This window comes from Bombus huntii, chromosome 7 (genome assembly GCF_024542735.1).
Source record: "Bombus huntii isolate Logan2020A chromosome 7, iyBomHunt1.1, whole genome shotgun sequence".
In the NCBI taxonomy this organism is placed as follows: domain Eukaryota; kingdom Metazoa; phylum Arthropoda; class Insecta; order Hymenoptera; family Apidae; genus Bombus; species Bombus huntii.
In genome coordinates this window covers 11441456-11469317 of record NC_066244.1, presented here as the reverse complement: position 1 = coordinate 11469317, position 27862 = coordinate 11441456, and the positions used below count along the sequence as shown (strand labels likewise).

Below are 27862 nucleotides of genomic sequence, written 5' to 3'. Positions count from 1 at the left end.
CGTATTATACTACACGCCATGCGCCTATTCTTTTCCGTATTTTAATTCCACGATGCACGTTAATTTTATCACGGTAAGGTTAAAGCCTAGCAAACGCCTGTAACTTGTAATAAATTTTTTATTTCAAGCATTCAAGAATAAGCTGACAACACGAGTCGTAAAACTTCCTTCTTTAGAAAGAAAACAAATTACAATTTCGCAATTAACTCGCTGTCGGCCATTGTTCTGACACGCGTTTGCAACCTTGCGTTTGGAAGAGAATTCACTTTTACATTACACAGTAACGCGGTATGTGCGACACTGATACAGCTCATAAACTTCTCATATTAACGTTACATGGAACGGACGCATGAAACAATGAAGTATCTGCTTTCACGATCGGAGATAAAACGTACGATACAAAGGCGTGCGCAAACAGATGTTTTAACGGTGTGTCGAGTATCTTACGGCGGGGCCAACGTGAACGGGAAAAATCGACTAAAACCAGGAAATTCATCAATTGTACCGGTTGAATCGATTTAATCGTCCGAATTACCGAGATATCGATTCGAACGTTAATTATCGGTCTAAGTTGGCGGGTTAATCGACACTGTTATCAAAGTGGCAGGTCAAACGGTTGTAAAGAGCAGGAAGGTAATCGGTGGTTATGCAAGAGAGTAACTTCTTAAATCAGCTCGGCTCGTAAAACGAGCATAAGGTGTCATATAGCTTGAAATCCTACGGTACCCTTCGTGGGGCGCTCCTAAGCGCTAAAACACCGACATCTGCATCTCTTGATACCGACACGCCGCGCCGCGCCGCTCCCTCGGCATGCATTTTCGATCTTCTTATGGCCGCGTTGTGTACAGATACACGCGGCTGGGATTCGTGTTCGTTGAAGAAAGGAAGACGGAAGGGAGGAGATATTCGCACACAGGCTTCCAACATGATCACGAAGTTCAACGACCCGCGGGAATGCCAGGGCACCGGCAGACTGCCGTCTTAAACCGTGCTTGGAGATCGCATAGATGCGACTTCGTTCGGGGATGCTTGTGCAGGTGTGCGACACTGTACGCACCACTCCTTCCAAATGTGCGAGATTGCTTGGATATGTGTCGATGCGCGCCGATGCCTCTGAAACGCCGTCGAAACATACGTGGACCATCTATGAGGTGTACGTATAGGGATGTGTATAACGTATCAAACGAGAGGAAAACGGGAAAGATTCTCTCTGAATGTGTATAAATTTATGAGAAATACAGGAGACGGTGGACTCAAGTGCGTAAACGAGCAAAAGGTGAGTTCTTACGTAGGAATAAATCAAAACCGCAGAATGTTTGAGGATTGATTTTTCATTTAGAAAATCTATTTTACAAATCATTCGTGTATGCGTATGTTCAAGACGATCAACGAGCAAACGTTCTACGATCTCTATCTTTCGCGATGAAAAAATGTAGAAAAATCTTGTTTACTTGATTTTCCTTAGGGAAATGACTAGAACACGCGCTAGATCGTTGAGTAATATTATTAAAAAAGTAATGACGATGCGTGTATCGTCGTCGTCACTGAAGTGTTCCCTCCTTCTCGATATTTATCGACTCCGCCCTAAACGTGTTAACTATGTATGTATAGGTAGTAAACACATACTCATTGTACGTAGGAAAATCGTGATTCGTTAAGTAGATGGAAAGTAGCCGTTTGCACAAAGACTAATAGAAACTAGAGAAATAAAAATATTTCATTCGAAATAACAGGTTTACTTTTCGTACATGTACTTAGATTCCGGTTAATTTTTCATAAGACGTAAGTCACTGCAAAGTTATAGATTCTGGAATGATTTTGTCGCTTAAGAATATATCTATATTAAAGTTGATATTTTCTAAGCAGATGTGTAATAAGAAAATTGACGTTCCTAATAATTATCGAAACTGTACTCTTACGTATTTGAGAACTTCTTCGCCTTCGTATTGTTTCATTTCTAAGCTATGAGTCGGAAAAATCTATGATTCTAAACTCATTAGCGATTAAAAGCTACTCATCTGGAAGTAAGAATTGAAAAATGCATGATCCTTTATACCTACAAAGTCAAACTATTTCGTCTTAAATGTTGTCATCATATTTTTGAAGTATCTGCACAATTTTTCTCGCTTCTCGATTTATATTTGTTATAAATAAATGAAAACATAACGGTTAAGTTATTTTCTTTACGATTCGTGCAATATCGTTAAACAAATAAGTACACAGTAAGGCGATTAAATCGAACATTATTACAATTACAACGAACAAAATACGTGTATGCAAATTACAAAGAGAATTTTAAACAGGCAACAATTTATGTATTATCACGTAACGTTTTATTCGTAAGCTTACAATTTGCGATTTCATTTGTACATTTTTCCAGTACTGTAACAATTTAAATAACGTATTATGAGATAATAATTCTCAGAGGTTTTAATAATATCAATTATTTAAATTTATCTAATTTTTACACACATATTTGTGAAAAACGGTGCATTACATTTTTTTCCTACGCCAATTACCTAAATAAAATGAAATCGAAGTATCAATTACTTTGAAAAATAAAGCACATATTGCGATTATTTCACAGAATAAACTGCACAGATGGTGCACGTATTTGTCGAGATTTAACGTGTTTATTGCCCAAAAATAAAAGTTATAATGATCGATACGCGAAACTGGTAACACAAGATTACCCTCTGGAGCTCCCCTGAAACAACGTCGCCAAGGTGAACGGACGGAGAAGCGCCAAAAAACTTGCGGAGGCAGATATACGAAGAGCAAGGTGAACAATGGTACATAAGCAAAAATGTGAAGACGGTAATGTGGATACGGTTGAAGTAGCGTCGAAACACGTGTACGTCCATGGAACAGCGTGCAACTACGTAGTCACGCTAATGAAGATACTGAAAGACTGCAAGAGAGGTTCATGGAGGACTCCTGGAGGGAGGGAAAATTGGAAGAGGAGGAGTAGACTCGACAGTGGGTGTGCAAAAGATGGCAATCTCCGCGCTCATTGAACGCAGCCTGGAGGTGTTTAATGAGAACAGCCACCTCGCTACATGGTACGGTCGACCTATATCACCGGCCACAGACGACGTCGTCAACGACGGCAAACGACGACCACGACGACCACGACGAGGATCGCGACTGTCTGCCATTGGGAAACCTGTCTACGAAGCTGCATCTGTGCCTGGCTGACTGGCTGGCCCCGTTTCTCCGACTTTCAACGATTCCTCAATGGTTTCGCGAACAATGGAAATTCGAATCCGGCGAGCTGGTCAAACGGCACGTCGATTTTTATTTTCATCGTTTCTGCTGTGCTGCTGCCGGCCGGATTAGAATTCCGATCTCGGCATTTACGAAATCAAAGTGAACAACGATCAGTTCTAATGTTTCCTCGACACGGGAAACGATGCCGCTAGCGGAGAAAAACGGAGCACGGAAGCGCCGGAAGTTAGGCGGAAAATCGCCGATTCGAGGTAAAATTGACTTCGTGATTCTTCGACGAATTCGTTACCGAGATGAACACGTGACGCCGATAAGCCGTCGCAGAGTTCTATCAACTTCTAGCTTTTCACCATGGCTAAAGTTTAAGAACGATGGATCGATATCGTATAAACGAAAGAATGGAAGATAATCGACTTTTAATGGATAGAATATAGAAATTATATATTTGACGTAGAAATTTTTAAGTATGTGTAATACAGAAGTTCTATTTGATTATCTTATATCGGATTAATTTAATTACCTTATTTATAATAACGTAATCTTTATAAATATTTATATTCGACTAATTATTTAAGTAATTGATTATACATGAGTAATATTTAATTATGTTAGATATAATATTTAATACTATTGTTAAATTCGCTTTAGGCAAGAGATTATTTTCTCAAGTATCGTAAGATTATGAGAAATGGAATTATCTGCAGTTTATCTGTTATCCATTGTCATAGAATTTTTAATAATTTGAGAAAATCGCACATATTAGGATATAAAATATCGATATAACCATACGAAATTTAATTATTTATTCAATTGCAATGTAAGCAATATTTACATTTGATCTTCTATAACATGATGCATAAATATCTTAAATTGTGTTTGTACAATATAAATAGAAAGTAAAATAGAAATAATAATATATGCGCTCCGTAAATAGGAATATGTTTTGTTCTACAGCAAACTGTACATGTTAGATAAATATGGATGATGCGCTGGAAGTAACATAGTTTATACGTATGCACGTCATTGTACGTACAGTAACATTGTGCAGGTGTAGAGCGGAATGTTATGGACCAACGATGAAAATAGCGTGTACTATGAACCAGATGTTTCTCTGAATATTCCTTCGAAGATAAAATAACTTATTCGTAGAAGAATAGTAAAGTTACTTCGATCGCTTCGGTAATCTTATTTAAAAAACAGACACTGACATCACAAGACATCCATAGTATCTATAACTGTCTTCTGCGAAACTCGTATATACCACGAGCCATTCGTCATCAGTTCGAAGAGTCATCGTGATAATGTAAAATAAACGTAATAAGAGAGAGAATGGAATTGAAAAGAACGAAAGTGTAAATGAATAATAACGTGACGCGGAGCGGAGCCACATGGGAGACTTAGAGTAAGAAAAGCACTAACAAGAAAACTTTTTAACAAGAAACTTTCCCCAGGTAACATCGATGCATCTCTGAGTAACCCATCAGCGGCGCACCGCGAGCCACGTCTACCATCCACGTGACAATGCAAAAAGGCCAACTTTTCCATGGATAATCCAACGAGCAGACGATCAGGAAGTTGTCTTGCCAGAAGCTCGTGTACGCGTTCAGGAAGTCATAAATCGAGCGTGTTGCATTAAATCTCGTCTACGTTGGTCCGCGAGCAGCGTAGTAAAGAGCTTACTGCGCCGTAAACGCGTAATGCCATTAAAAGGATCGCATTGAAGCGATGAGGACGAACGAGGATTCAACTTCTGATCTACGGGGACGCTCCTCCGGAAGATCTCTAAGATGAAGAGGCGGGGGTGGAGGGAAAAAACCGGATGAATTCGACACCGACGAGTAAAAAGACGGAGAGAAAGAGGGAGAGAGAGAGAGAGAGAGAGAGAAAGAGAGAGAGAGAGAAGAAAGGATACGTGGGTTTACGGCAATAAAAACGCCTACAAAGGATCTTTTCAGATGAGTATAGGGAAACAGAGAGCAGAGAATAAAGAAGAGAGGGCGGAGGAATGGGATAGATGAACGAGAAGAGCAAGGGGTGGGGACTGGAAAATGACAGCTCCAGCAATTGCGTGTAATTGCACCACGTCTTGCACAAAGGAGCCATAAGCCTCCCCCGGAAGTTTCCTGCGCGACAGGTTGTCCTTCGTGCTAGTCCAAAGAGGAGAATCTCATCAGAGATGCACGTCGACTTGCCACTCTGGTGATTAGCCTGTATGCTAGCGTTTAGGGAGCAGGATTCTGCCTAGACTTCGCGAGATCGCCTGATGCCTTTGAAACTTAATGTAGTGCCTGAGAAATGACATCCAGGAATATTTCCAATTGTGCGTCGCGTCATGTACTGGTAACGAGAACCTCTGTTCAGAATACGAACGCTCGCGCGGATGTGAATCGATAGAGATTGATAACTTCTCAGGGGAACTGTTGTGCATTGTTACGAATGTATTCGCTGTATCGATAGAATATTATTTCAGACAGTGTCTGCAGGAACAAATCATTTTGTAGAGGTATTACCATTCAGAATAGCTGCAATGTATCCGAATGAAGCGTTATCCATTTAATAACGTCGTATTTTATAATTCAGAATAACGTATTTTTCGAGACATAAATCAACATTTTCATATTTGTTACTTCATTCGACTCAATTATTTAATTAACTAATATCTGAGAATGTCGAGAGCCGGTTATCATCGTCAGTTGACTTTATTCTGCTTACTTTAACGTTGCATGAATACTTTATTCAATGTTATTTATTAATCAAAAATGAATAATTAATGCAACGCATTTATAATTATAGCAAATTAAGCTTAATAAAACGTTTCATCTTTATTGAGCTTCTAATCTTATTCATCTTGTATCGATACGATTTTTTACGGCAGAAACAATTCATGGTATTCGTTTGTAATATTTTTCGTTTCAAATTAAAAATCTTGATCTAAAATATTTGAAATATAGGAATATATAAACTTTGCTATATATGAAATGTAAGAACGTAACTTCTGATATTTTACACTACACAGCTACCGATATTTTAACGGAAATTATGCGTATTTCTAGAAATCGGTTTCTTATACTGCCTTATGCAAATGAATTCTAAAATATTCCAGTCGTCGTATTGCTCATTTGTGATTTTTATCAGTATTAAGTAATACGAGTCTTCAAATTCATTCGTAAAATAATAAAATAGTTTTGTTTGATAAATAGCCTGATATTTGCACCGTATATTATGACTACGTGAAAATCACATGTGAAATCATGAAATTATCGTCACGCATTTACTAGGATACAATGCTTACGAGGAAAGCTTTTTGTGTTGACAAACTGCCTCATTTATCTCAATCGATAGAAAGAAGTCGGCACTTTCTATACTATTGGACGTTATGATAAATTTCCACTCGTATATCGCCATTTTTTGCCCCACGATGTACGATACAGGCGTGACAGCTCAGAAAATTATTTCGATTAATTTATTCGAATGACCCATTCACCAAAGAAACGAACTGCAATTTGTAACATGAACTTTCATAGTTTGCAGTCGTTCGTCATCGATTGCGTTATGATATTTTTTGTTAGCTACAGAAATATCACTCGTTATGCTACGACAAAATGTTATATCGATTAAAAGTGCGATCTATATTTCATCGAAATAACGCTATTACGTTACATTCTCATAATTTAAAGGGAAACAATGATATCTAAAGTAATTTTTATATATTTATTGCGTTATATAATAATTTATAGCTTTATGTGAACCTTTATATTTTGTATTTATATTTCACAAAAGTCTTTTAATAGATTACAGAATGGCGAGAAATATTTTATTTCCAAAACCTTGAAACGTTAGACGTAAGAAACTGGTATTCTAATAAACAGATTTTATCTTCGAAATTAACTACCACATTATCCATTTCACTCAAAAATGTAGGAATTATGTATCCACGATACCATCTTAATTGAACAAAAATGGTAAACTTATGATTTACATGTGAATGCAATTATTTAAAGTACGTTTTGCGTTAATTTATACATTTTTTCCCTATCGCTTGATATTGTAAATATATTCCGATGTCGCATGACGAGAACATCAAATATAAATCAGTTTCTTTTATGATCCAACCGAACAGAAATATTCGTATTCACAGGAACACAGACAGAAGGCTGAAAAGAAGAAAGTCGTTTTATGCTAATATGCCGCGCCACCGAGGAATGTGTTTATTGGATTTTTCTCTCGATCGAATTACATTCCTCCGTAGTACTGGACCATCGATTTGATTTTAGATTCCAAGAACGAGACCGGATTCTTCTTCGAGCCAATTTTGCGCGACACAACGCCATCATGTCCAATTAATTCATGCTGTAACGACAATGCTTCAACTTGGGTAGGAAAATCTCAATAGGACGTTCGATTCATCTGTACGTGTCGAGGATTATAGAATTTATTTCGTGCATAATTTGTTTATATTGCAAGTTGACGTAATTATAATAACTTAATACACGTTCTTTTAATGTGGTTTCTAATCTGGGATAATCGTGGATTCGCAAAGCATGCAACAGCTGGATACATTGCGAAAAATGCAGACTGTCATTTGACAGGAGGTGAAAGCGGCCAATGTAATTGGCAATTACAGCAGGTGGCTTTGACAACCTTCCCGCGACACTCGAAATTTGTCCCGGTTAAAGGGACGGATGAAATTGTTCCCAGGATCGTTTTCACCTCGACAAATGAATCCTCGTTAATCTACACCGTCATTTTTTTTGCTGCGCTTCAGCTAAATGTTCTCAATTTAATTCGAATTCCAGGATATAGACACGAATTAAACCCCTTTCTATTTCCAGCAGGAATTTTCATTTGGCACAGATTGCAACTTTATGGCCAGCGTATCACGTAATCGATGATAAAACGAAAACATATTGGAAACCAGTTTATTGTCAATCAATACCTAACACGAAAGCTTCAAAGCAATATGGGATACGAAACGAATTTCATGAAATCTCTTCGAATACAATTTTTGAGATTTGATTTGAATAGGAAAGAAAAAAGCACATTAATAATTATTATAGCTTTCGATTTATTTACATTTATATACAATTATGATTCTCTATCAATGGAGAATTCCTTCGGTTTAACGAAGGTGCAAAAGAATTCCTGTTAATACGCGAAATCGAACGATTTTGGTTTTTAAGTCATTCATATAACATCTTTTTAATCTCGTTAGAAATTTTATCGATAAAATTCATCTCAAAAGATCAGAGACGAGTTGATGTTCACATTTCCATTTCGTTATTGCTATCTATATCGTGTACGAAAATAATAATAGCGCTTCTTTTTATGAAATTTATAGGATCTAAATGAGAGAAACTAACGAGAAAAATATCAAGCAAATCCTTGGAATTATTTTTCATAATCAATGCTAGAATCCAAAATTCAATAATATAAATCAACCGAGAAAAGATAATAAATAAAACGCTGCGTCAACGCAACGTCGGTCTTCAACTGCTTAAATAAAAGTGGAAGATCTTGTTTTTATTCCCATCCTTAACAAAACATTCATTTTATATGGTACAACGTAGCATGTAAATTCTTTGCACCAGTCATCACAACCAGATATCTCGTTATGGACAATTTTCTTTCGATACTTCTTTAATCGTGCTCAATGTACAATGCAAAACGAACAATGCTAAATAGCCGATGTACTGCGTTATTAATGCAAGCACGTACCGTCCAGACAAAAACAGAATAACATCAAGCAAAGGTAAACAAATATCAGCAATCTCACCGACGCAATAGGTATAGCGGATACTTTAATCGTGGCCTTCGCGTTTCAGGTTAGCTCGTCAAATTTGTATCCCAATACGCGTGCAGTTGGCTTCGATCGTTTCTCGCTTTGCATTTTTATCATTCAGGCATCATTTAAAATTTAGCAAACACGATTTTATTTCGTCCGAGCAAATATTGATACTCGTGATACCCACGGAATCCGGCCGATAATAATCGAGTTTCGTTTATTTGAATCGGATCCCGATTCTGCCGCTTCGATCAGTTTCGCGAAAGAAGAGCACGGCTGGAAGAAAGAGGAACACGAACAGATTAAACGCCACGTTCCAACTAACTAGAGAAAGATGAGTCGAGAGCGCGGACTGACGATATGGAAACGACCAAATAATCGAACGCGAATTGTCGCCGCGTGTTTTATTGCTCATAAATGCCGGCTACGATAAAGTACTTTGCCCAGACAACGGAAGAAAATTTGCTCATCACATTGGGATTGCTTAAAAGTAGACAAACCAATGGAAAAAAAGAAGGCTATAGGTACGTATGTTTGGAATTAATTTCTACTGGAAAAGCTATAAAATTTTTTGTGAAAAATCTAGTTACGAAACAAACGTAATTGCTTTTTCGCATGGAAACCTTTACGATTGCCTTTGTTCCGGTAAAAGACAAAGCGTAATGGCATTCGTTATGATAAGTACAAAGTTGTGTGGAATGTGCCAGAAAATTATTTCGTCCCACGGAATATGTATTAATTAAATCACTGATAATGAAATTAAGTTTCGTTTGCTTTCGTTGCATCTGATTTTAATTAAAATCCCAGCGGTCTATTTGCGGACGCGATCTGCAAACAAATTTATTCCGCGGGTCACAATGCTTTTTCATTGTGTAATTCGTAAAAAAAGCATCAAGATAATTATGAAATCTGATTCAGCGTTTGAAAGCAAAGAAAATTCAGCAAAAACTGAAACCGGGCTTACGTGCATATTCTAGACAATTTTAAAGTACGTATTTCGTTCTTCACACTGTCATCCTTAGTTGCAAGTCCTATCCGTCCTAACTGTAATTTCTAAATGTCCGAGTAAATTGAAGTTTCGTCGTTCTCTCGCGCTGTCCCTGTTTTCCTTTGCTCAATTTCAAACATTTACTGCTCGCCTCCCAACAATCTGTATAATATACGTACGTTCACTGAAAAATATAAGAAACAAGGGGAGCTTTACATTTTTCAACGTAACTCGAAAAGTGAACAAAATGTTACATTGGACATTCCGATTAGGGTGAACAATATAAACAATCCTGAAGAAAAAAAAATTGGGCAGAAGGAGAAGTAGCTCCGAAGGCTTATGCTAATCGGGGGAGTTTAGTGATATCGAAAAATGGTTTCTCCAAAAGTGGATGAAAACATTCAACATTCTTTTATTTCGCTAGATATGATTCGTCGTGCGTGAATAATTAGAGTGCACTCAGAAATGACGCGTACGGTCCTGCGTAGCTTCCTACAGAAAGATTTTTATGGCAGGAACCGCGTATCGTTTTCGCAGGGAACAGGGAGGAAACTGGAGAATGGAAAGGGGCAGAATACGCTTTATTATCTTCTGCAAAACACCAACCCATCCCTGCACATTCTACGAAACAAAAGGGACAAAGGACGCAATCGAAATATTACGTAGACAGAGGGAAAAAAAATTAGAGAGTATCAGTGAGGCTATGAAAGAAAAGACAAAAAGAAGGAAAAGCAAAGTAGGATAAAGGATAAAAAGTGGATGTAACACGGTTCGGATGTAATCGACGTTAGTTCCGCTATTGAAGTCAGTATTACTTCCGCGAATGTTAGTTAAATAACGTTCTGAGCGTGAAATTTATTGTTTCTGTAATTTTATCATTACAATTTCGAACGATTTAGAACTTCTAAGAAGTAAATTTTATTTACCTTTGTGTATAATAATTACAGTACAGTAATTATCTAACCAAATATATTGACTTACTCGTACATTTACGACTTTTTAAAAGATTGTCATACTATTTTGACTGGCTTGAAAGATCGATGTACAATCAAGTTTCTATGTGAAACATACTGTTACAGTATTTAACTAATATTTAACGTTAATATTATATTTTCAACACTTTCTCCTTTACTTCACACCAATAAGACTCTTTCAATTATGCTCTTCATTTTAACTCTTAACTTTTACAATTCCATTCATTTCTTAGAAATTGTAACCTGATAGTACATATTTTAATTAGAATTGTAACCTTTTGATGATATGTACTGTACAATGTGCTGAAAAATAGCCTCCTGCATTATTGAATCAACATTCTTTTTGCAATTAAGTTATTAAGTTGCAATAGACCTGAGTGCCGTATAACGCGGAACGTATTTTGAGCGTTATACAGCACCCAGAGCACAAAAGGTTGGAATGAAATAAAAAGTTCTTTTTAAATATAGCAGTGAACAATATGAATTCCACTTTATGTTCAAACAATGAAAACGTAGAATTTTCCTCATTATATGTATAAAATAAAATAATGTGAAAAAACAGGAAAATTAAAACCTAACTATTATGATGACGAAAGAAAGAGAAAGTTATGATCGTTTAAAATTCCATCGATATTGCTTTTCGCATGCTGGTATAGTTTTCTTGTCAATTAAGTTTTATCCAGCTTTAGAATTTGTATAATTTTTATTTGCAAATGTTCCATTTGATATTATTTCTTTTAGAAACATATTCTACTTTCATTTTTATTGTCCAAATTGCATTAGTCGAGAGCAGTAACAATTTTTTCACGTTATAGGATTACGTACTGGCTTACACTGTATTTTCTAAGTGATATCGTTGCGTGAAAATCATTTGTGTAATTATTACTTTTAGAAAAATCGCTTTCCAAAATAATCGTAAGATTATTCACAATATATACACAGTTTACTTATTGTTTAAAATGATTTGACGTGTCAAACTATTTACAATAACTAGATAATTTATAATCTGTAGCCCAACCAAAGGTATTCATAAATTGTAACGCCTCTCTTCTGTTTTTAGTTTATATTTAGTTCGAATTCATTGCCATGACAATGTACATCCATCCCATTGCATCGAATATTGACGTTGTCCGCCTTATGTCACTGATGGTGAAACACATCGCCCAGAAACAGCTTTTTCATGCACGACTGTATAAATTTTATGCTGTATAATATAGTAACATACAATGACTTGCATATCACTTTTCTTACTGCTGCTATAAAAATCGACCTTTATATCATAGTATATTTTAATTTTGTTAAATAAGTTTTTCGTACAAACAGAAAATGTTAATGAAATCGAGGTACTTCTAACGAAAACGATCATCGTTAAATTTGTTAATTGTTTTGGTAATGACGCATTCTAGTATACAGAAGCAGGACTCAGAACATGATGGAATCGACATTATAAAAGATGATCTGTATGTCAACTTATCGTCGAATAAAAATTAGCAGGTCTTATAAAAATCTGTCTCGTGATGTCCATTTTATGATTTTATGATTTAATTCAATTAAATATAATTGCAAATACACTTACAGAAATTACGTGATACGACGAATATTTCATTTAATAAACTTGTGACGCGCGTACGAAGAAGAATTAAAGACGCTAGATTGTTCTTTTATTTTTCCGGAAGAAGATATTCCCTAATCCCAACCTAATTATTCTACGGTAAATTACTTTGTTTGCGAATACATCTAATACATGCTATACAGATACGATATTTTAATGTAGCCAGTAAGATTCTGCAAATGCAAAACTATAAAATAGAACTGGATCGTGCTGACACTGGTGTTGTCTCATACCGGAAAGAAAACTGTATTTAAATTAAATTCTTCATCAATTCTGAACTGATAGCGTATTTAAATTTCAATTAAACTTCGAGTGTATTTGATTCAGTTTAATTAAACTTCAATCCTCTCGCATTATTATGAGAAGTTCTCATTGTTTGCAATCTATTTCCTTGATTGATTTCCGTTCTTACCTTTCTTTTTTGCGCGAATTCCCTTTAAATGTTATATTCTACTCAGACACGATTTACGCAATTTCACACTCATGTGTGTATTTAGTTAAACCACGTGTTTCTCTAATAAAGTTACAGCATGAACTTTACGTAGTTGAGTAAACGAGTTACACGAAGCTCAAACATCATCGAAATTGCCGCAAAGATCTTCTAAAACAAAGATCGACTGGAAAAAAATCTCGTAAGCCATTTCCATTCTGCTTTGTCACGGCTGTTGCCTCTTTCAGCGTATCAATTACTCAACCTCTTCTCCAAGTTCTATAAGATTATACGGCGAATGTTACATAAATCAATAATAAATGAATTTCTCCTCCATTATGACCTTGAATGAAGTTCTCCTTTCGTTAAACTAGCCTATTTACGTCGACAGCACGGTGAAAATACAGGGTGGTTTTATTAAACGGAAATTCGATGATCACAGGAATTTACATACATTTGGCTGGAACGCGTAGAATTTTAAAGAAGCGCCGTGTAACCGGGTGCGTCGAAACGTGTTTCATTAATTTCGAACTCGGCCACGAAGACATACAATTTAGTGCGCGCATGGGCCCTCGTGCACCTTCTCGTAGAACCCTCGTCAATTACGCTTTTTATTTGCGTTAAAACTTGTTGACCTTGCCCGAGACTCGTCTCTGCATATCTTCTTTATCCCGCTTATAGTATAATGGCGTTCTACCAGCGAGGAATCGACGAAAATTGACAAGTTGCAAGACGAGCAGGCAAGAGAGATGACCAAGGATACCGAGCGACGATGAAATTATTTTACACACGTTAATTCGTATCGATAACGAGTTACATGACGTTTGCGTGACGCAATTCACTCGACATCGATAGCGTGTACAATAATTCTTGTAAATACTTTGACGAAATATTAATTGCGTCCTTTACATTATCGTCTGCCTGTTTCAAATTCAACTTGAAGTATAAATTATCGTTGTTTTATTAATATTTTTCGTTGAAAAATTTCCATACCTTCAAGCTCCGATTGTAATAGAAATTATCGTTGTTTTCTTTTTACCATTTATTATTTACAGTCCCACCAATCGTTAAATTAACAATGGATTATTAGTGACTCGTTGTCAGCTAAAATCATAGGTTGAGGAAGAATTAGTTTGTTTCAAAAACTTTGGCACTTTCAAATACGCAGCATACTTGAAAGAAAGCTCGCTTCACGATATGTATTTTACATAACATACGACGTAATGGTGCTTTAGCCTGTAATAATCACTAACTCATCCCACGCGATATTTCATCCACTTATTGACGCATCATTTTACGCCTGAACTAATATAACCGCTCGAAGCTTAAGCACGTTACCTTGCACTTCGTATTAACAGATGTAACGACTTTCAAGTTTCGTTAACCGACATCTTGTTCCCGACAAGCGTGCTTCCTTTCACTTTAATAGGAGCATATGCAACGGAAGCCGCAAGTTCGCGTTTCTCGACCCTTTAAAGCGGAGCTCTTTAAGTTCCTTTTCAGCTCGGCGAACAGTTTAAACTCGTAGAAGCTGGTTTCCATCGATATTAATGATTCTAGCGGTTAACCTGGAATTCCATTGACGAGGAGCACATAAATCCGTGGTGGAAGGTAATACGTGGAAAACATCGAGTCTCGCGTTGAATTTTTGGATATTACGCCGAAATTTCCCCGAGGGATCTCTTAACTGGCACACTGGTATTTTTAAATAGCACAATAAAGTTTCTGGACTAGTATAATGAAATTTCTAGCTGTCACGGTGTCCCGTAATTGTAGAGCAGTGAAATCCGGTTCAGAAACTTCTTTAATACTTTCCGGTATAAAGCGAACTTGAGAAACCAGTAAACGTGGACTTATATATATAGATATCCTGTCCAAAATGTTATTGGGCTGATTTTAATATCAACTTTCTCTGTTGTTTCTCCGAGATATTAGAAACTAAAACAACGGGTATATGCGATGCTTGACACGCTGTCTAATTAAAAATTGATACTATTTTACAAGGTAAAAAGTGTAAGTATGAGTTATCCAGAGAATCTTAACGAGGATGTTAAATGACTGAACGATTCCTTGAGAAATATTTGCAAGAGATTTGTCAAGTTCTTAATATTTTATTCCATACTAATTAAATATTACGAATATTTTTATGAACCGCACAAACTGTCTTGGAATTTAATTATTGGAAACGTGTATTCTGGTGTGTGGTGTTATAAATGTGTATGCTTGCTTCAAATGATACAAAGAATAATATCTTTGAACGTAAAAGTGGATGTTACTCGTTAAAATTAGCAGGAAGAATAATGCTCGCAAAACACATTCAAGCGTTGTTTCTTGTTGTCTTCAATTTATAACCCTGAAGGATCTTAAAAAGAACCTTCTCGCTGTCATAACTCGAAAAATATATTTTGCAAGTAGTGTCATTTCTCCAACACGGATACCATATCCATATGTACTGTGAATTATTAAAACTATACTTTTTCTTTAAATATCTGGATATTCCTCCCAAATCTTACAACACATTTATTACCTCGGACTTATCGTTTGTACTGAATTTTACTTGAAAGTAAACCTCGCAAGAAAGAAGTGACATGAAAATTCATAACGGATAATAAAAGAATATTTATAGAAGGAATGCATTTTACTAATTGAACAGATGTCTTATTTGTATACCTACAAATAAAAACTTTATATTCCGTAACAATTTATATTTCCAGCTGTAAGTAATAGGGTTACCCGTCTAAAGCATTAAAAACATGCAATTCATTTCTAATTAAATTTTCATTTCCGTGATTTTCAGTGAAAATTTTAATGCAACGTCTTGTACTCTCAAACGAAATTATCTCGCTTTCCGCTCCAGTTGCATATATGAAGTGAAGTTGCATTTATTTAAGTAGTTTCTCGAGTAGCCAATACAACGAGTACGAGAATAAAATAGAGCACAGCTTAAGCATGTAAAAACGGCGAGCTGCATCTCTCACTTGAATTTTCCTTCGAAGGATCAGACTTGGCTGTGTAAAAGGAAAGAGAGAAATTTGCAGGAGGAAAAATCGGACATAAATGGGAAAGCTTTACTTCCCTCTGGTTGCTACGATGAAGAGAGGTATAATATTGTAGTAAACACAGACTACTCAGCAATCTGGTTTATGCTCGCCTTTTTTCACTCCTCCTTCTGTCCTTCTTTTTCTTTTGTTTCCTTCGTCCCTTATTTGCACATCGTATTGTCTTGTAAACCGAGGAAGAAATATTAACGCTCGGTTGACACTAGTTGCGAGCCTGCCTTTTAACGAAATAATGGTTTCTTCTTAAGCAAACCGTACAGATCAGATTTTTAACAAAAAGGTAAAGTAAACGGGATACATAGTGACTTAAGCGTCTCCTTTGGTATACAAAGGTAAAATTATTCCAATTTAATGGTCTTTAATATTTAACAGATTTTTTACTTGCATATCTTTTTTATCGGTATAAGAGAATTTATAAATTCGCTGTATCCTGTATGCATATTGTTATGAACTTGGTAGAAAATGGAAATTTAAAGTTTTACTCGCGGAACAATGTCGGAAGAATGTTTCAAACAAAAACAATTGTTTTTATATTGTAATAGGATTCAGGTCGAATTTTAAATTTACATTTATGAAAAAACGATTAAAAATTACACCAAGATAATTATGTAATTTACTAAATATTTTGCTTGACATTGTTTCAATAAAATATTTGTTAAAACAGATAGATGTACAGTAGTTTAAAAAGATTTACTTAATGAAGATATTATTAGTATTTCAAATAGGAATTTATTTAATTTTAATTATATCCTGTACAACACAATGTTATTCGCGTACATAATCTCTTTCTCTGTTCTTCTATTTCCCTTCCGACACGACGTACTGACGCAACATTGTATTGTGCAGGGTGAACAAGGAATTTCTCCACCTCTTTTATCTGCCTGATTTTTACACCATTTACCTTTACCTCGTGCTTTAAAACCGCCTAGAATCGCAAGTACCGCATATTTCCGCTCTATTAAACTGAAGGAACGAGCGAAGAAAATCAAGATATTAGTTTCCACTGTAAAAAGCGCAGGGACAATTTCCTGTTTGCATGGAAGCATATAGAAAGGTACGTACGATCAAATAAAAATTGACCATTAGAGGAAACGAACGAAAATTATGACAGTTTAATAAATAATACAATAAAGCATATTTCTATTATTTAAATGAATTATAAGCAAGTCTACGTTCATTTTATCTTCTAATGAAACTCCTTACAAATAAGCACTGTTCGGTTATTAATTTTATAATTTACTTAGTTTTATCGAGTAATCAAACAAAAAGAAATGTACAAAGACAACGTGTTATTTATTGCCCTAAACGTATGAATAAAAATAAAATCGTAAGAGAAACAAGATATTATTATCGAAATTATAATGTAACTCTATGAACTTTTTATTTTAAGCTACATTCTATAGGGTGTGATTATTGAAAATCATCCAAGGAGGAATACAGGTGTCGCAATGCTTTTAGTAAACGCTCATATGACTCATACACTGTTGTTGCGTTTAAAATATTAAAATTCAAGAGAAATACGATATACAATTTCTAATTCTATCTTCGAGTTCCTTCTTCTATACTTGCTTTCCTATCGAGTTTCCTTAGTGAGAGCCATTTATGTAAAATATGGGACAGGACATGTATGTATAAAAAGGAACATTGGTTCACTGGTATCAGCGACTCCAAATGATTCTGGTCGCGTCTTTTATTCACTCGAGTGTGATTTTCGCCTCATTTAGTCCCGGCATATAAAATATGAACGTTAAAAGGGTGATGAGATGGATACGCATGCATTTGCTGCACGCTTACGCTAAGCACAGCTTTACAAGTCGAATCCACATAGAGAACAACTGTAGACTGCGCAAAAGCCAGGCTAACAACGAATAACTTTCATCCTCGTATATGCAAAGCGAATGCATTCTGTGATCCTATAAACATGCAATCACAGCCAATGATAAAGATTGTCCCTTGGGCATCTAACGTGGAAGGTAGAATGCCAGTTTTGAATGTAAATGCATTTTTTTCTGCGTTAAACATTTATTTAAACATGACCATCTTGCTTCCTATGAACATCTTAATTACGTATTTTATCTCGTAGTTTTGTTCATTGATCTTTTAATTAACGTGGAAAGAATAAGTGAAATGAATGAATGGATCGGGTGAATCGTGGTAAGATAAGTAGAAATTATGTAAAATGACTACAAATAGCAAAACTGATCTATAAATAAAAGAGATTTATAAAAAAAGAAATTTTTAGATACTGTCGTTATTAAATATAAAGCTAATCGAGCTTTCGTGAAATTAAAATTATTTATATTTAAGTTAGTATATATATATTGTATATTATATAATATATATTATTTGAGTCTTAAAGAGTTTCAAGACAAACAAGGTTACGTGGAGGTTCGTTCAATTTCGAATAGTAAATCAAGCATGTAAAAAAAGAGTTTAACTTTACAAATATAAAACGCCACTTATTAAATACCTTAGCGAAATTTTAGAATTTACGTGAGAGACAGAAGATTAGGTTTCAGCTATGTATACCGAATTTAATCCGCCGGAAGTAATTTAAGAAGACATGTTGGTCGTGTTTCTGAGAAACTAATTCTAAGCGAATTTTATACATGTACGTATATTTAGAACATAGCGCCATACATATCTAATATTTAAGTTACTTTGTTTCTGTCTAATGAATATAACAAATATCTGAATTTTTCTAACTCGCTAAAAATATTTCCAATATTTTCTTTATATTCAATTACTATCGCATAGTGCGCTGCACCGAAGGTTAGAAAAAAAAACAGTTAGAAGAAAAATATATATCCTACGTGTATTCTAAATATACAAAAATGTACAGAATGCACCTAATATATATAAATGCACAAAATATCTATAGTCAACTTGTTACAATGTCTATAGAGTAAAACAAATCTCGATTTAGCGCGTGGCAGCAACGAGACTCAGAAGAGAGACAACCAACCGCTGCTATAAAAATATATACGTAAAATCAATGTTATTGCAAATTTTCCCTCGAGATTAACGAAAAGCGGCAATTTGGAACAAGCGAAGCTAAAACAATGTTCAAGCTTGGAAATGAATATACATATGCTGGTAAAATATTAACATTCGGATAAGCAGCAAATGAATAGACTGAACTCGGAAAGCAGAGGCACGGTGATATCTTCGGCTTTCCTTTTGGATGAAAGAGGGCGGACCGGTAACACGGGAAGCAACCGCGGAGTGTATTCATGGAAATCTGTCCATCAGAGTCTAATGGAATACCACCACGACGAAAAGTGCCACGAGATATTCTTTAATGCCTTCATAAAATTCAGGCTCATAATTCCCGTTTCACTGGCACGTACAAGGCTCGCACACGACCGTGCAGACACGTGCGTACACACACGCAAAAGATTAGACCGACAACTCTCTGGCACGAGTTGCTCTCGCTCCCAGGCAAATATTCAACTCTGATGAAACTCCAGACCGAAATTCTGCTGATCCCTTCAGGGTCGGTAGTCATTACTAGGTTTACAGTAATAACGTAGCTTACAATAATAAACCTGGTGAACGAAGTTTATTTCGAGCCGCAAATCTGTTGTTTGATTCCCTTGCCACGCGGCTATGAACCCGGTAAGTTCAGGCTAATTAGCTGAAGGAACGTAGCCGGCGTTAATTGCGTCACGGCCTGTTCCGCAACAGACAATTCCCTCGTTTAGAAAAGGCTTCTGGGTAAGTGCTACTAATAGACGTTTCAGTTATACGAGGCAACGCGTTCGATAAAAGCTGGATCGAATGATTGTTCCGACAATTTCTCTGTCTAGCTACATATAATCATGAAGTAGTAAAATAATATCGAAGACAAGTGCTAAAATGTTAGATCCGACATAAAAATAATGTATAATGGGGATTATTTCGAAGGTGATGATGTCTCGCATTTGTTTAATTGTGAAAATACCATTTTTATGAAGAACGTCACATTTTCGTTATTGGCACGTATGGTATACTTGAATTTCAGTACGCTAGTTAATACCGATTAATGCATAAAACTTGATTCTTCTTTTGACATGAATATAAAATTTGAGATTTATCATACATACAAAAGCGAAACACAAATGGGAAAGAAAACAGTTCGCAGTATATCGATCCATTACATATTTCGAAACCTTAATGATTCTTGTTACGACGCTTACAGTACAACTACAGTAATCTGTGTTATTTGTATGTGTTTACGAATAATGTTTATATAAGTCACAAGTTTTATCGGTAGACTCTTCTCAATGCCTAAACGCTCATTTCCTTTTCAGAATTACTATTTTTCAGAAAAAAATTTTGTCTGAAAGGGTACTCACTCTAAGGGTCTCCAACTGGGAGCGTACGTACTCAGCTCGGCTGGCAATGTCGGGAATTGCCACAGGAAACGAACCCATGTACTGTAACGAGAAAAATGTTGCCTTAGTATTGTGTTTACAGGTATTTTTGAAAACTAGGAAAGCATTACAGTATCTATAATTATGCTATAAATAAGCCATAATTATGCAAATAACATACAGCATATTAAGGAAGCAAATTGATTCGTCATAGCATTGATATTAATTCGATATGTTACTGTTTTCTCGTTTACGTAACACGTTATTCCGAAAATGTTAAAATTCGATTTTTATCAAAAAATAAAATAATTCTCAGATTAATTGGGACGATAAATTAGTAATAAATATAGCGGATGATATATGATTATTGAATTAGACAAATTATCTATTCCTATTTTTTCATTTAAATTGATTTCAGATTATTAGAACTCGTTAATTATGTAACAGCCTATATTTTATCCCGTTAATTGCCTTCTGCGGTACCGTACAAATTGATAGCCCCCCGAGAGAACTAAATTACCGAAATATGATTTTTACGAGCTTTTAATCTGCTGTTTTAGCTCGATTACCAGTAGTATCTTTATACTAATTTCTGGTGAATCACTCTCGGCTATTATCGTTATGATACACATGCGTGCGTTCGAATAAACTTCTTTTTATATTTCCGTTACGATTTTCACTCGTTTTACGCGATAATCCATAAAATAAAATCTTTTTTATTTTCATGCATGATGTTCATCCTATTAATTCTTAGCATTTCGTTCATAAATAATATATTCGTACGAAAAGTAAAAAGAAAAGAAATTTGATTATTTTATATGAATGTTTTTTCAAGTACATTTCGCATATTTCCGATTATGCAATAGAGATCAAGTATTTGCGAACGATACGTTCTAACTTTGTTACAAACTCTACAACTACTTAACATTAAAATCAACGAAGAACATCTCTCTTTCGCTCCACGTGGAAAACTTAAATCTTACTTCCCACATCAAATTAGAGCAGCGCAGGCAAAGTTCATTTCTCCAGGGCTACACCGCTGCAAACGATTGCTCGCCACGGTAAAGTGGAATAGGAGGTATAGTGTGATTGCTATGGCACGAGGTTTGAAGACTAAGGCGAGGTTTCGAAATTATACGGTACTTGATTTTCTGGCCAAAGGTAGTCAATGGGTGTCCGAATTGTTGGGCCAGTTTCTCGAGAACGATATACAAGGGTCGATTGTTCGCTACGAAGTCACGAATTTGCTGCGAGCTACAATGTTTCGGCAAAATAGTTGGCGCTCAACGATGATCTAATTACCGAGTTTCGACAACGATGTATTTCAGAGGCTAACGCACTTTCGTACAAACTGAAAGTACATACTTCTGAAACAAATGCAGGGACATAAGTAACTTTAATTCGAGATAAGCGAAAGCCAGAAACGTTCGATTTTACTACCTTCTCCGTTAAATATAAAAAAATTTATTCTTCCTTTTGTTTTACATTAATTATTTTTCTTATAAAAGTCAATGAAACGCACACAGATTAGTTATTTAAAACGAATAAAATTATCTAAATAACTATCCGGATGAAAAAGAAACGTTCTAATAAATAGAAAGACATATATATTTGGTAATGTACATTTTAAGCAAAGCTATTTCAAGATATTATACGTCGAAAGGGAAAAATAATTGTACGATTATAACCTCACCTTAGATTTATTATATTTATCTACTGACATCGAAGGTAAATGTTATAATATATCGGTAGATATACAATTACTAATACACAAACCTCCAATATTATGCGTTTAACATTTTTTAAAAATCTTTAGAAAATAACAATGAATTATTTCGATGAATTGAAAATAACAAACCAGTAATCGATATTATACTACAACGTTTAAAAAAACTGATTTATTAATAATAATCCACTTCACCCCTCAAAGTTTAATGCTTTCGGCAAGTATAATACTTTCTCAATTTCTGCCAAATATTTCTTCGCATTTAATAGGGGTTGAAGAGGTCGACTCAGCGAGGAAAACATGAGGGTTGGAATACCAGAAAAGTTCAGCACAATTTCGTGTATCTTTCGAAGGTATCCTCTTCCTTGATCAAACACGCTGTTTGATGATTATACGGTCGATAAAAATAGCGACCCCTCTTCTAACGACAATAAATAAAACTGACCAGAGGGTAAATTGCAGAAATGTAATAAGGAACGATAATTAATACAATTTCGTATCTACAGTCTGTTCTTGACAATACATATATCGCCTTCGTAATTGAGCATACCGTGTTGATAAATTACTAATGACATCGCTGCTGACATTCGACAATTTTAGTTCATTCAGTCTACAACGCAATAAAACTTCGATTACGGGAACACCAGTTAATGAAACTATCGATTATCGAAACATCTATCAATGAGAAATTTCGAGGTGATTTCCAGTAAGAAATATTGGAAAGGATAAATATTGAAAAAAATTGCTATATTCTTATTCGTATAAATATAATTACTAACGTTGATATTTATAAAATAGGTCAACATAAATGAAGCTTGTCTCACGCGAAAACAAAGTTACTGACTTATCCGATAGAGGTACGTTTTATATGAAAATTCTTTATTAACGTATAGAATTATCAATAATAAGGATATGTTCAGTAATGGACGTAATAACAACTTAAATTAACAACAAACTAAATATCAATTAACGTTTACAAAAAATATACGAATCTTATGTTTTTAATATCGTTTAAAAATGCATTCGGAGGAAAAAGCGTAGCCGAACGTTACGGTGAAAAAATCCATTTGCACAGATCTAACGTTTGATATCAGTCGTTGAAATTATTGAAATTCTTCTCATTGTGTTTTATTGTTTCGGAATTTTCAATAAATAAAACATTCGAAGGTGGACCAATTTCCTTTTTTTTTTTTTTTGTTTTTGCTTGTTGCGCGAAATATAAAAATATGAAGATATGAAGATTGGAATAACGTTTGTAGAGATAAAATAAATGTCCTTATAATATTGCTCTGCACGCCGTGCAATGCGCAGATAATCGATCGAAATTGAATTTCATACAAATTTAATATCGCTCGTATTATTTCGTTTACAAAAATGAATTTGTTATGGAATGGTTTCACCAACGGATCAATAACTCTCCAACGTGTACACGGTATAGACTCATTAAAATGGGAAAATATTAAATATATCGAAGAAACGTTATACCCAGAAGACGAGAGCACGGTTGGTGGATTTAATTGCAACACGTGCAGTACATATAATTTGCGTTTCTATCATGATTTCCATGTCTGAAAATCTTTTCTCCGAGCGCGAGCGGCACGGCATTTCGATTCAGATACTCGTGCCGCAAAATAATCCCTGCTTTAATCCCCCCGGATGATTCTCATTGTTGTTTCATCGAACTTCTCTTCGGGAGGATCTCCTCTCGGAATCACAGGGATTTTCCAGAAATATTATGCCTCTCTCCATATAGCGGAAGCGACCTCTGAAAATTCCGTGCAATATCGGATGCACCAAACACAAATAACAATAATAATCGTGATTGATATTTCTATGTAGATACGATACGAAGTCGTATACGCATACGAGAGTAGTATATGAAACTGTTCTTTCGTTACGTTAGTCCTACTACGCATATGTTTTATCTCGATGTATATTGGTATAGTATAGGAGACAGTATTGAGGACGTATCGAAGGATATTTTGTATAAAAGTCACATAATAATTCATGATAATATGGAATTTAAGGATACTGGAAAACTAACAAGGAAAAGTATATGATTTATTTAATAGAATTTTCTTGTTTCTATGGCATAAATACGGAATACTTTTGAAAAATGGAATATGATGTATAAGAAATTGAGATTTGTGTAGAAATAAGTGGATAGTTTAACAAACGTTACGTTTCTCTAACAAAAGTTTTCTTCATCTTTTTTTACATTTCACTGCATTTGATTGCAATTCCTTTATTGTATCTTATCCCATACAAACTTCAAAACATGAAACAAGATACGGAAATATATTGACAAATTAACTTTATAAATAAACGTTTTATTTTGTCCGATATATAGCCTAAACTTAAAAACAACGGTACAACAGCAATTGTATTTACGGTATAATAGATACTTAAAACTTTGCTAAAGATAAATATCAAATTTGTCAAACAAATTTAGATTAATAACACTTTAACGAGAACCGAATCCAAACGTAGTATAAAATTCGTGCACGTTTGTAAAGTGTTAATAATATTCGATAATTTTCTGAAATTATCTTAGTAGCGAACAATAGCTGTCACATAAAGCGTAGTCGATTTCAATAAATTTTGTAATAAACGTGACGCTTGTAAACTCGGGTACCAAGAACAATTTATCAATTTAATCGCCGTATTAAATTAAACAACGAAAATTGCTAAGGACTTGGAAAAATTTCAGGTGTCTTTTGCTTTTTCTACGATGGTTTCGACAAATTTCTATTCGCGTGCCGATCGATTTTATTTTTAGAAAACCTGTTGAGGACAGCGAAATAGACCAATTGAGCCATTATACGGCTACAGAATTTAAATTAATTCTGTGCCGCGAAATCCGCAAACAATGAACACGGCACTTTGCGACCTAACGAGGATAGAGATTAATAAATGTCAAATATCTTATCCACTTTATCAGTTTATATGAATTTCAATCTCATAATTATCATCCCATTATTGATTGGTCTCTAGAAGAGTTCTTCATGAATTTGCAATTGAATTTTATCTTCTTTTCCTGCCTAATACGCTCTTTGCATTATCGCAGTTTGAATTTGAACGATTTTGTTATCTAAAAGATATACGTGTACTTATGTTTCTTTTATATCTATTCTATTGCTTAATTTTCTTCGACGATTCTAATTTCCTAATACTTACAGTTTTGAATTCTGATTCTAAATGCCACTTTACATTCGATAAAAAAGGTTGTGCTTCCTCGTGCCACTTATGTTATGTTATATATTAACGTTATTTTCGTAATGTGTTTTCGTAATATACACGTCCTATCCGTAAGAAACTTTGTAATTTATACTCTAATGATGTCATCAATTTTTCGTTACCCTGCGATTTATAAATGCGCGTGATATATATAGGAAAAGAAACGTGCTTTCTCAATTGTGAAATATACTTAAACATAATTCAAATTTTTTAATCGATGACTATATCTTAAGCGAAAGAACAGACACACGATTATTAAGAGGTTCAAATGATTATACAAATTGTATATTAATTCTGTCAAACAATACATTGACTAGTATCAATAAAAGATTTTATAATAAGAAAACAATTATGTTCTAGCATATTAAAATTGTAAATGCTTTCGTAGAATTACTGTTTGTGTGCTGGGTCGAATGTATTAATGGCCAACCGTCTCGCGATAAGACCGAAAACGATCAATGGATTACCATAATCGTGGAATTCAAGATTTCACTCGTGTTATCTTTACGCACGATCAGTCTTGTGAAATTTCCAACAACGGTTATGATTATTATACCACCGCAAATATTTCATAAATTTTACTCGCACCAAGTACAGCAGTTCTACACGATATCGATATGGAATCATTTTCGTAATAGCACTGACACACGATAGCAGTAATTTCACGGAAAAAAGAGAGAAAAACTCAGGTAGAATTATGACAAGATGAAAGATAAAAATATGATTAATTGATTCAAACTAAATTTATACTAACTTTCAGTATACACAAAACGAATACAAACACACTGATTAAAACGATTTTAAATAATCGGTTATTTAGTGGTATTGAAGGATCGATTGTGATACATGATTATACTGAATACACCCGAGTCAATTCATAATAAAAACTAAAAAGACTTTTGCTACAGTTATTTTTATAATACCCTTTTAAAATACCTTTAAAATTTCTTCAAAATGTTGATTTTTACGGCATATTAAAAAATCATCGAAATCGGTGCTAGGGGTAAAGTTCCAAATAATTAGTTAATTTATTCTTTACAATTATTTTTTATTTTTAAAATCTATGTTTATTTTCAAGTTAAAAGATCTAAATTTAAACTTAAATCTTGAAATTGAACATGATTTTGACATAAAGATAAACTTATTTAACTCATGTGTTTATCCACGCAATTAATTCTTCAAATATTCAATCATTACTACATTATTACGTATATGATTACTAGTTATTTATCAGTTAAGTTAGTCTTGGTAGATTCGATTATACTTTTCCACGAATATAATTATTTCATAGAAACGAAGGAGAAAAGAATGTGTTCTTGGTAGCATATAAAGAAGATTCATGTTAAATTAGGGGTGGCAGTCCCATTGTGACAATCAAAGCTAAGCTGATTACATTAATTAGTATTATTAACGGATGAGGTCATTTCTTTGTTTAGCTATCTCTTCTTAAAAGTATAGCCGCTTCCTAGAAGGATAACAAACAAGAATAAGATAATTATTCTCTTCTTACAAGCATGGCATAACTATAGTTACGGGCATAATAAATTCTCTTCTAATAATGATTTAATACAACTTTAATTCGAACACAGTTTTATTATATGAGATAAGAATAAATATAAAAAAAAATTGAAAGAAATATAGGAAAAATATTTATACGTAGGTAATATTTAAGTACTAACATGTTATGGAATGTCGCATAAGTTAATTAATATATGAAGTTGAAGCTAACGAAGTTAAAAAGAGAATACAGATTTTCGACGATAATATATAACGTATATAAAATATTGACACGCAGCAATGACGTCTATTTCTAATATTTTTACGGAATTTATGAAAATTTTTATTAAATCACCTTTTACATATAGATGTGCTTCTTTTACAAGTAATATCTATTATCATGCGATTTGCAACTTAAACACATCCCTAAAAGTTGTACTTTATCATTCATAAACTCGTATATCTTTTTACTAATTTTTGCATAGCTATTTGCAATGATTAGTTAATTTGACACAGTCTTGCTTCATTACTTGTTTTAGTATTTTACTACAGGCTATGAAAGACGATTGTCGACAAGACGCGCAACATGTATTGAGCCTATTCAGTAATATGAAGTTAGTCTCTCCATGCGTGTAATGAGGACGCAAACTTCAATCGGAAATGAAAATAGATTTTACTTTTCACATGTTGATTTTCGAATGAATGTTATGTCTCTCGCACGTATATATTTGCAAAAACGTTGTCTCTTATATTGTTAATACACAGAGATTTAGAATTATCGTTATACTAAGAATATTGCTATCAGATTGAACAATAAATTCGTGCGCACCTTAAAGAATATTATAAAAACGTCTTTTACTTAAAAAAACACGATTGAATTGATGACTCAATCGAATATAATAAGTTATATACTCGTACTTTTAAATAACTTTTAATACACAATTAACATGGTAAAATATCTTCGCTATTAGTAT

General features: G+C 34.4%; 1 protein-coding gene across 3 annotated transcripts in view; it reads right to left on the bottom strand.

Annotated features, from left to right (window-relative positions):
- Positions 1–27862, bottom strand: part of LOC126867304 (EGFR adapter protein-like) — a 275154-nt gene that overhangs the window by 230709 nt on the left and 16583 nt on the right. For all 3 annotated transcript variants that reach the window (XM_050621620.1, XM_050621621.1, XM_050621619.1), the window contains exon 2: positions 20411–20491. In XM_050621620.1, coding sequence (XP_050477577.1) covers positions 20411–20491 — 81 coding nt within the window. The remainder of the gene's footprint in view (positions 1–20410; positions 20492–27862) is intronic.